Raw genomic sequence first — 12,419 nt, forward strand, 5'->3', positions numbered from 1 at the left:
CTCATCAGACTGATTCATAGACTAATTTGTTCAATAACTTTAGTTTCTTGCAACTTTTGCTGTCTCTCCATGCACATGATCACATTTTTAACACTTTTATTTTTGAGATATCCATCCAGTCACTGAACTTTTTGGACACACCTTACATGAACAAGCTCCTACCATTTACCAAACATTCAGCTTTCAAAGATTATTCTGTATTATTTAGAATAGATTCCGATTCAAGAAACAAAATTTATTTTTATTAATGAATACAAAAATATACAAATTTACAATTGTTAAGTATCACTATAAAGGTAGCAATAAAGGTAGCACTAACAATTATAAAGTCAAATTGAATGCAATTATATTAAATCACATATTGAGAAACATTCATTGTAGCCTCTTTAGTAGAATATTCACTGTTCTGTATCACATTTAAAACCTGTCCTTTAACAGGTTCTCGGGAGGAAAACTTGTTTTAATATTAAACCAATAATTATGTTTATTTTTATGCACTTGTTTTTTAAACTAAAAAATAATGTAATTTAAGAAAGAGAAAAACATTAAACTTGTCTATTTTTCTAACGTTCTAAAAGACTTGAAAATATATTTTCGTTCTAATATAATATTCTAATTAATGGAAATAAAGTGCATAAAGAATGTTATTAAATTTTTTGAAACTCAAAGTTTTGATTTTTCTAATACATTAAATAATCTTTAAAATCAAATCCCATAATAGATGAATGTAAGGCAAGAAATGAATTTTTATAGCAACCTTTTTATAAAACCGGAAATAATTTTTTCCCGAACCAAAACTGGTCCGAGCCTGATTAAAAAATAAGTATATGAATATTATAAAAAGTTAACTATATGAATTAAGAAGAAAAACTTAATCAAAATGTTGGAGAATAATAATAAAGGTTGCTTTTGTAAATACCCCTCTCCTTTCATTTAAATATAACTCAGTTGTTTTCTTTTAGTCCACCTTTTAAATGTGACTACAGTCATGCTCAATACAATACAAATTAAAATGGACACTATAACATTAGGTCACTATATAGTAAACACACAAACAATAATTCATAACCTGATACTTAAACCCAAAATATTACTTATTTAACATTATTTAAAAATAGAATAATGCATGGCTATCTTGGGCAAGACACTGACTGAACTGCTCTTTTTAAAGTTGAAAAATAAATTGCAAGCTAAAGAAAATCACTGTCATGTGTACTTAAGATTTAATGAAAAAAATGTTTATAATTCTGTATACACTGTAATTTCGGAGGAAAAATTAAACTAGAAATAATTTGAAAACTTATAACTAAAAATTTAATCTCTCAAGTGGATATAACATAAAAAGAGTAAGTAAGTAAAAGTTAATAGAAAGAAAATTATAATTAATTTATTTATTAATTCCCTCATCGCTTCTTGAAACGCTTTTTAAACGAATGTAAAGGGGAATTATGTAAATTATAATTACCAATACTGCGTGAGAAGTAATGCATTAAAGCAGAAAGTGCTCACAACTGCGACGCAAGTCCTTTCAGAACTACTTATACCCACTTTCCTGCACGACAATTTATGTTAAAATGAATAATTAATACAATGAATACTTAATAAGGAGTTAATAATTTCAGTCTGTTTAAACAAAATATTATCTAATATTAACTTTTGTTTTAAAAGATACTCATTTATTTTACAAAGATAATAGTTAAATAGCAAAAAAAAATTGTAATCGAAAACTTATTTGATTTTAGATTTAGGTGCATTGGGATTGTTCAAATATTACAAACGCACCCAATTGTTCACATTTGCTAACAATGGGGGAGGAGGAGTCTCAAATGGTCACAAGAATGTTTACATAATATTTGAATGCCCCCCTTTTCTTCTAATATTCCACCAATGTCACATTAAATGAAAATACTAAAAATAAAGTCAAATTGAGTGGGGTTAAAATAGCAAATAAGAAGAAGCAAGTTTATTATTGTAATAAATCACACCAAATGTAAGTACTTACAGTACCACTCAAAAGTATCAGTACACCTAGAAACTTATAAAAAAAATGGCAAAATTCAAAGTGTCATAACTTCTTTAAAAATGATCAAAAATGCTTCTTCTTTAGCTCATTTTGAAGCTTAAAGTCTCTACTTTTATGTACTGTAATTGTTTTTAATTAATATATTTCGCAACTATGTTCAATTACACTCTAAACAATCATAGAAAATTGTATTAATTTTTGTGAAGTTTGACGCGATGTATGGGCACAAAGGGGTTAGATATTGTTATTTTTTATTATACCATTGAAAAATTTGGACTTTTAGCTTTCATTTAAAAAAAAAAAATTCCAGAAAAACATGTTTTTTGACGAAGTTATTGTCAAATAAAAAAAAGTTTTTTTTTTTCAGAATTTAATGATTTTTTAGCAATTATAATGATTTTTAGTGTAATTATAATATGATATGAAAATTTTTAATTAAAATAAATTAAAATTTAATTTTTCTCGATAATATTATTTCATAATTTATTATAACAATTTTAACTTTTTTTTTTGGAAAATATAATAATGAAATAAGAATCAACGTTTACAATTTAATATTTTGAAATTTATTTTTTCGTATTTTTCTCAGAAAAAATTTGAAAACAAAAATGTAATAATGAAAAAATATTTTACATCATATTTTGCTTTCTTCAAAATATTCTCCCCGCGCTTTTATAACTGCAGCGCACACTCGAGGCATCCGATCAATCAGCTTTTTTAATGTTATCTTGTCTATTTTGCGCCACTGCTCTTGAAAGACTTTCCACATATGATTTATGCTGGTTAATGGATCGAAGACCGAAGGTAGGAGGACGAACCTAAATAGTTCCTGTGCGGAATTCATTATAATTGCTGAAAAATCATTAAATTCTGAAAAAACCTTTTTTTTTTATTTGACAATAACTTCGTCAAAAAACATGTTTTTTTGGAATTTTTTTTCTTTAAATGAAAGCTAAAAGTCCAAATTTTTCAATGGTATAATAAAAATTAACAATATCTAACCCCTTTGTGCCCGTACATCGCGTCAAACTTCACAAAAAATTAATACAATTTTCTATGATCGTTTAGAGTGTAATTGTACATAGTTGCAAAATATATTATTTAAAAACTATTAGAGTACATAAAAGTAGAGATTTTAAGCTTTAAAATGACCTAAAGCAGAAACATTTTTGATCATTTTTAAAGAAGTTATGACACTTTGAATTATGCCATTTTTTTATAAGTTTCTAGGTGTACTGATACTTTTGAGCGGTACTGTATAAAATATCAGATTTTGTTTTCCTTATTTATCTAATAACAAAACTTGATTTTTTGTACTAATTTATATTATCAATATTGTGTGAAAATTTTTTAAAAAAAAGAGATATTTACAGTATTAAGTTAGTTTAAAATAATATTATTACTCATTAGCTTCTCTAAAAGATGTATTAATGAAATCCTAATTTAACTAATGTCAAAACACAAAAAATGGAATGGATCGAGAAGTCATTTGATTACCCCTATAAATTAGAAAAAAATATTTATTAGATACATAAATTTTATTTAATAGAAGAAAAAAAGCTTAAGCAGTTAATTTGTCTTTCGATTGCCCCAATAAATAAATATATTTAGTTTTAAAAATAAAATCTTACAATTTTAAATAAGAAATATATAAAAAATCACAAAAGATATGGTAAAATAAAATATACAACACGAATTAATATTATTCAAAATAAGGTGCCATTGGAATTTTTTTTTTTTTTGAATGATATTGATTTAAAGCATTTTTATTAAAAAGTTTTCAAGATATGTCATATTTTATACTTTATTATTATACAAAAAAATAGAACATTTATACGATTAAAAAATTTTAATAAATAATTATTATGAATTAAATAAAAATCAATGCAAATTACAAAAATGTGATCATGTAAAAAAATATACAATATGCACAAGCTTATAATGCAAAGATTGCATTATGAAAAAATTTAAATAAATTAGATACATCACCACTTTTTCTGCCATAATGAGAAAAAGAATAATAGTTTTCAATACATTTCAAATAAAAAAAACCATGCTCTTACATTAAAATAAATAAAATTTTATAAGAATATTAAAAACAAAAAGACTATACATATAAGTTGCACTTACAGTAAATGTCATGGCAGAAATGGTTCAAAACATTTAACTAAAATTACGTTAACTTTAATTTTTACAAAATTATTTTTCAATACATTCTAATTAATTTCAAAGATAGTACAATATTGCATGAATTTATTTACACATACTGAAATCTTATTTTTTTTCTTCATTTAAAGCATATTTTCTACTATTGCATCATTAAGGCCCACATATGCAAGTAAAGCATGTATGAATATTAGAAAGATCACACCGCATTCTTAAATAGTATATAGAACTTATAAAAAATCTAGTTATTATGTTCACCAGTTTCACGGTTCAACTGATTTTCACTTTGTGCACTATAATCATTCTCTTTATTCTCTGCGCAATCATCATTTTCTTTGTTTTCATCACCTTCCTCGTGGTTTTCTTTATTTTCTTCACTTTCGCTGACATCGTTTTCAATCTTCCCAACATTCTCCTCATCACCAGGATTATTATGACTCTCAATTAGAATATCCTCAGGATCAGGAGCCCTTGGTAAAAACTCTTCTCCTGGATACATAGTTTCAAAAATGGTTTGAGCCTAGAAGAAGATTCATCAGCGTATCATGTATGTGCAGGATACATTAAAATGAAAATCATTATAAAAAGTTATATAGTGACTGCATTCAAATTTTTTAGTCTAACAAGAATTTTTATAATTTTATTTTATAAACTGTCAAGCTCATTTATTGCTAACCCTAATTTAACTAGATTTCAGATGTAAGAACACAGTTATAGAGTAAAGGATTTAGCAGTTAAAATTACATAAACATTTTTTAACAGAAATTTAATTTTTTTCAGATATTTAAACAAATTGTGATTGATTATAACCACTCGAACAGAAGTTCTATAATCAACTGGGTATTAGATATGTATTTAAAAGAATGAGAGAGGAATTTTCCCTGTTCATTGATCTAAGAGGGAAAGAGAAATATGACACAATAGCAGATACACAAGAAATATTTTTAAAAAAAACTGTTTCATACTGATTAAGTTCTGATTTTCTAAGTTCTAATTTTATCAAGGATATTAAAAAAAACTGTTTCATACTGATTAAGTTCTGATTTTCTAAGTTCTAATTTTAAAAGGATATTTTCATATCATATGAAAATTGCTTTTTGAAGTTGTCAGTAAGAAAAGTGTCAAGTCTCAGTGAAAATTTAATTCTTTATTGAAAAAGTTTAAAATTCTCCTTTAACAAGCAAACATGTTGAAATTTGCTTGTTTCCATAAACTTTCTTCTAATGAGACAGATGCAATCAATATCTTAAAGAATCTGTTACAAAAATACACTAGCTATATTATTTATCTTAGCTACATGAATAATAGTGTAATCTTTTGAGTTTTAATAGTTAGCATACAATTATATCAAGGGTATTTATATAAGTATCTGCAGTTGGGAAAAGCAATAATTTAAATAAAGTAACATCCCTCCAAAGAAATTGAATTTAGCTTATTATGGTTTGTCAGCTACTCACCTCTTTAACAGCATGTTCATAATCCAGTTCTATGTCTGGGGAGGACGTCAGAAAAACACCTTCAGGTGTGTGAGAATTCAGATTTATGGTTGACGTATCCCGTTGATTGAAGAAAACACTCCACAATAAATTAGGCTTGCTTTCTTGAGAATCTAACAAATAAAGGTATAAAATATAATCTGATTACAAAAGATAGAACTAATATTTTAAAAATTGATTTTATTTTATAACTTAAGTTATTTATCTTTAACTAATAGGAGGCATTATTAAGAAAATACACTAATAATATTTAATTTATAAAGCAACGGACCATTTTAATCATGATCAATTTCTTAATATGGTATCATTTGGCTTTGTCTAAAATTACACTGCATGATTTAACATTCCCAATACATAAAAAAACTACTCTCATCATAAGTTTGTACAGCAAAAAATCATTGTAAGTTTCAAAAATAAATATTACAATACTATTTCGATACTAAAATAAATTTATAATTTTGCTAAATTAATTTTTTAAAACTAAATAAACAATAATAACAAATAGGGAGAAAGAATAAAGCTTGTTCAAAATTTAAAGAAAATTAAACTTCTCAGGACCTATTTTTTCTTTTCTGATAAAAAGACAAATTACGAATTTAATAGATCAAATAAGTTAAAAATAACAATATTCTGTCAAAATAAAATAAAAAATTAACTTTATGGGTGATTGGGGGGAGGGGCTTGGACATATGTCCTCTCTTTAAACAGGACACATATGTCCTAGTAGTGTTTCTGTCTACGGAACATCCAAGTGAGGCCGATACTAAATTAAACTGTGTTAGACTAAATATTTTTTTAACTACTGCTTTTTTTTAAAAATTTGAAACAGTTATTTTATTCTAGATTTATTTTATTCTCTTTACATCTTAAAATACATTTGTATGAATTTTAAATAGTTTTTAAAAATAGATTCAACTAAATAGTTTTCTACATATAGGGAAACTAATGTGACATTATGGTCATTTTCATAGTTAAAAACATCAATATAATCATGATTACCTCCACTGTTTTCCTTTTTGAATAATAAATTGATAATAGGTTCCAAATCTTCCTCAGCTGTTTGGCTTGATGATCGACAATACATGTATACAATATCTGAAATGAATAAAATTTTAATTTTAAAGGATATTGAATGAAGTTCGACCAATGCATAATAAAGAAAAAAACTATCCTCCCTGGTAGGCACCAAGCCTGAGAATACTATGCAGCTTTGATATTATCTATAATCTAAAAAAGCTGCCACAAGAAATGTTAATAAATATAAATATTTAATGTAAAGCACAAAGCACTTCTGCAACAAATTATTGTATCAAGGTTTGCATTAAGGCTTCACAATATTATGTATAGCAATGTGGTCAGCATTGAGTCTTTTCATCTGGGTGAACTTCAAGCCACCACCAAAGTTCAAATTCTGGCCAATCATATTAATAGCTTTATGTCTTAACCATAGTGCCATCACATATTTATAATATTAATTTTAGAGATTTACATTACAAAAAAATTTTTTTTTGATGTTTTAAAATCAAAAATTGTTTAATCCAGGCATATAGTTAAGCATACCTTCCATAATCTTTAGACGAATACAAATATATTAATATTTATGAAGCATGTTTGTTATGAGGGAAAATTCTTAAAAATTTTACAAACAACAAATTATTATACCAAAGAGAATAAAGAATATAGAGGAAGAAGAGGTAAAGTGGCAACTTTAAGGTTTTGTGAATGGTTATAATATCTTTCAAAATAGCTAAGGTATTACAATATATACCAATAATAAGTACATAACTGATAAGCTACTGATTTTTTTCGAAACTTTAAAAAAAAAATTAGTATGAATATGTTATTTAAACAAAATACGAAGAGCTTTTCGGTTTTTTCATTAAGTTTAAATCATTTATAATTCAAATAGTTTTATCAATAAATGATATCTACAATATTATTGTGCATTGTAGACAATAATATTATGCTTCGAGTTTACAATAGTGTTATTATTAAATTCTTCAGAAATATCTCCTTCACAAAAACACTGCAATGTATTTTCACTAATAATAAAAACAAAATATAAGTAAATTATATGCAAAAACAATCGTTTATACAATAATATTTTAGCAATATACACAAGCCTTATTCACTATTAAATGCTACAAAAGTCTTTAGATTTATAAACTTTCAAAACAACCAGAAAATTCAAATTTCAGCAAAATCATTACTATTTTTGTTTGCATGTGAGCAAAATTGTGACAAAATTGAAGTGTGTATGTGACAAAATTGAAGCATTCCAAAAATTCTCCAATTATATTGGACCAAAAAAAAAATAATAATAATTAAAAACAACAAAAATAGCATGGCTGTCCCTTAAACAAAGATGTGGAGAAAAAAAAAGACATTTGAATCATGTCTTGCAAAGATGCCACCTGGTCTCATGCAAACAGCACCCACTTTACCACGAGAATAAAAGGAAAACCAAAAATTTCCTTTCATGGTATGATTTTACAAGACAGACACTTTCAGGTGAGCTACTTAATGACCGATTTAAGAAGCAGGTTCAGATTGATAAGACTGTTACAAGAAGCTCATTGCCCTATCTGCCACAGAAGCGTGAAATGATGTAAGGCAATGGAATATTTACTTTAAAATAAAATAACAAATGGAACAACAATATTAGTTAAAAAAAATACAATGCTCTACTTAATTTTTTAGAAATGCATTTATAACTTTGAGTAAATATTTGACTAATTAAAACATTACTCCAAATAATATAAATATTGTAACTTTTTTTTTTTTGCAAAACAGTTTTTTTAATAATTTACATCAGAAAAAAAATCTCATATTTAACAAAACACTATAATTATACACTATAATCATACAGGGGTGATTGTGAGCCCATGTCAAAATACTGGAAAATTTCCTTTTCTCCTTTTTCTCAATATTTCTTAGTTTACTTAAAATATATTTAAAATTTTACACATACCTATACCATTTACATAGACCTATGATGACCTGGAGAAGTAATTAAAATTTACAAATATGTCTTTCTTTCTTGAGTTTATGATTATAACAACTATTTACTGATAAAAAATTAATATTAATCATACATATAAGCTTATAAAGTATCTCTCTGGCTCTTCCTTACAAACCCATAAAATAAACTGTGTTTTTAAGTTCCACCTTTGAAAATTTGATTTCCGGAAACTTCTGTGATCAATGATTTTTCTAAACGTTTGGACCTTCGATTTCCGGAAACTTCCGGATCACTGCTAGCGAAAATTCCGGAAATCCGGATTTTTCCGTAGCACAATCACCCCCGATCATAACAAAAACACTATAATTATTTATACATACATAAATCTTCTGGACAGACATAGTTCTTTGAACTGAGCTCCAAAATTGTAACAGGGTTCTTCATGTCATCTCTGGGTGGAAATCTCAACAATGTATTCTAATAAGAAAAATAAATAATAAAGATTTGATTTAAAGAAAACTACATTACTAATAATGGGAATTGTTGAGTTTTGATTCAATATATTAAATTAAATTGTTTAGTCCTTATACCCTTCCCATGACAAAAAAAAGCATATCTTGTTAGAAACTTATTTAATAAAAAAAATATACATTAAAAAGTTCCTATAAAAAATTATACCTCTGTTATATCATTTTTATATTATTATTATTGCCATGTCTTTTCAATTAACACAAATGAATATTTAAGCAATGTCTTTCTGGGGTTATATCCATTAGTTCATAATTAAATTTAGTTTAACTCCTGTTGTATCTTCAAACTGCTTTAAAATTTATAATTGAGTATGTAAATTTTCAAAATAACTCATTTAAATTCTATTCAATATTTTTGTTTAAATTTTTTTTTTTTTCATTTTCTAAACTCATCTTTGATTTTGTTACATATGAGAGAAATGAAGGTAGTAATCCTTTTTGGGATCAATAAAGATATCCATCTTTAGTAAAAAAATTGTCAAATTATCATTTACACCAGAAACGGTAATAGGTACTAAATGCATTGTGGTAGCAGATATACTAATATTTTTTATTTCCAATGAGCTGCACAATCAGTCTCGCCGATGAGCAGACCTAGTGCGTTCTCCAGAGGTGGTATCCACTCTTTCAGGACCACCACAATGGGTGAGATACCGTTGGTCATGTTAATTTGGACGTCTAGTTTCTGCCACACTAGATGGCAGCACCAAGACTCTATTTGGATGCTAAAGTGCACTAGGAGTTTAATTTTGCCGGAAATGCCAAGGGATATACTAATATAGAAACAGTGGTAATTGTTTCAAGAAATGTAATAGTACCCACCTACATATAAATGAAACTTTTCACATGAAGCATATATTTTCCTCTTTTTTTCAAACTACATTTTTAAAAGAGTATCACACATACAACATTAGACTCAAATACAGATACATCCAGTGAGCAGGTCGCGAACCCCTATTTATAATAAGTTTTGATAGACAAAAAGAAAAGACATACTATTTCAATTTTTTTAAAAATATTCATGCTTATATATGGTAATGCTTGAAGTGATGTTTAAATAAAAATATTTCTTAAATCAATAGAACTGAAACTTACTTCCTTTTTCTCTGAAGGACAGAGAGAAGAATCTGTTATAAGAACTGCCCTAGAAAGGCTGAAAGAAAGAGGCTTAAATAAATAAAACAATGTATCATTCTAGAGCAACATACCAGCTACAATTTTAAAACATTTAATGCAAAGAAGAACATCACATGAAGCATACAATTTCACATTCTATAAATAAAACAATATTTATAACAGGTGAAATTAAATACCTTTGCAATGAATCAGTGGAATAGAACTGTTGTGCAGCATAACTTGATTCCATAATAAGATATCTGAAAAATATAAATTTGTCATGCTAAATTAACATATTTCCTAAAATTTACGAACCAAATTATTATCTAGTTTAATCCTTTTCCAATAAATAAAATCTGTAAACTCTTTATACCACTACCTTGAATGGAGCGCACAATAAAATCTATTTTTAGAGAATCCCTCTACATCTGCCTAACACATTAGCATAGAATTTGAAATCTGTTTTATGTAAGCTAATGTTTTGAATTCATTATTATTTCTCACACTTTATTTTCCACCAACACATTTGAATGTTTAAGGCTAAGAAAAAGAGCCTTGACAATAAATTAAACCAATACATGGATTCCTAAACTTTCCTTAGCAAAAACTATGTTAACACACGCATTTTTGATATCTTGGTCGACGGAAGTGTCTTGTGAGGTTTAGCTCGGCAGCCTACCATCCGGAACCATTTTCAAAATTTTTTATATTTAATAATTCATATGTATGTAACGTATCTACCACTAAAAAATTACAATTACAATCCACTAGTATATAAGGCATGTTAACTCGACTCTATGTCGGGGTACCTTTTCATAGATGACGGTTGACATGGTCGAAAGCTACGATCCCCACATGTACAGTAAATATGATGAATCCTTTTTATTTTTGAACTCTATATATTTCTAAAATAAAACATTTTTTTCTTCATTATTATTTATCATAATTTGATTCTTCACTATATTTGTTTATTTTCCCAATTTGATTAGACAGAATAATTAGACACATGAGCAATAATAATTTCCTACAATGATTCATCAACATATTTTTTCAAGCACTGTTTCCCACAAAAAACCAAGATTCTTCAACTGGTATTAATCATCATCTTCAGGATAAATATTCTACTAATACTGTCTACAACAAATTAATAGTAATCATCAACTTCTTCAATCTACAAAACTTGACACAACAGTTGAGAGCTTGCAAGTTATGTAAAAACATAAAGGATTGATATAATTTTACAGTCCCTATATTACTTTTTTGAAATATAAAGATAAAAATTATACAGAAACAATAAATTTAAATATTATTTGTATTTAGTTCTAAATGACTACTTAGTCTAAAATAATTTTCTGTTTCTGATTTTTCTCTTTTACTTATACCAAAAATAATTTTTTTTCTTCTATTCAGTTAAAAAATTATTAGATAAAACATGTTTAAGTCTAGAAATTTATTTAAACTTTTACTGGGAGATCAATTGGTGATTACATTAAGTTTGTGATAACTTGCTAATTTAAGATTCCTTTTAAATGGATAAAAATATACATATTGTTTTCTTCATTTTGTTTGGACAAAAGAAAAGTTTTTAAGCATTTTTTTAAAAATTTCCATTATATTTGATTCATATTAAAAAGGAATTTTATTTTCAATCCTAATTTTTTTTTTTTATTTCTTTCTTTCTTTTTTACATAAATAATAATAAGAAAATTACCAAGTCTCAAATTTTTCTGCTAGCATAATCAACTAGCATTTAAATGACAAACTCTCTACAAAAAGAATGAAAAGAGGGGAAAAACATCAGTGAATGAGCATAAATATTGTAGTTAGCAGAAAAGCAGTATTATTGTTATGTTAAATAACAGCAAAATAATCTTATATTAAAGAAACTGAGGAAAAATCCACAAGATCCAGTGATTATCAGGAGAAAAAGTAGGTAAGAAAAGTTTATTAAAGAAAATTCAGCAAAAGTAATTAGTTAAATGCTTAAATACAGTTAATGCTTTACTTAATAGATAATGCATTGATGGAGTATTTGAAAAGATATGTTTGAATAAAAAAAATATATTGAAGAAAGTCTTAGACTCAACTCTTACAAATCAGGGAGTTTTAATTCTCAATCTGAATAC

At 26.2% G+C, this 12,419-nt stretch overlaps 1 protein-coding gene across 2 annotated transcripts in view; it reads right to left on the bottom strand.

The window, feature by feature from the left end:
- Window positions 1-220: 220 nt before the first annotated feature.
- Window positions 221-12,419, bottom strand: part of Rep (Rab escort protein) — a 30,252-nt gene continuing 18,053 nt past the window's right edge. For both annotated transcript variants that reach the window (XM_087153630.1, XM_087153631.1), the window contains exons 12-17: window positions 10,491-10,553; window positions 10,273-10,330; window positions 9,028-9,124; window positions 6,685-6,780; window positions 5,647-5,798; window positions 221-4,709 (exon numbers count right to left, since the gene is read on the bottom strand). In XM_087153630.1, the coding sequence (XP_087009756.1) occupies window positions 4,431-4,709; window positions 5,647-5,798; window positions 6,685-6,780; window positions 9,028-9,124; window positions 10,273-10,330; window positions 10,491-10,553 (745 nt within the window). In that variant the 3' untranslated portion in view covers window positions 221-4,430. The remainder of the gene's footprint in view (window positions 4,710-5,646; window positions 5,799-6,684; window positions 6,781-9,027; window positions 9,125-10,272; window positions 10,331-10,490; window positions 10,554-12,419) is intronic.

The sequence above is a fragment of the Parasteatoda tepidariorum genome, chromosome 10 (assembly GCF_982258835.1).
Source record: "Parasteatoda tepidariorum strain Cologne lab strain chromosome 10, Ptep-v5.0, whole genome shotgun sequence".
NCBI classification, from domain to species: Eukaryota; Metazoa; Arthropoda; class Arachnida; order Araneae; family Theridiidae; genus Parasteatoda; species Parasteatoda tepidariorum.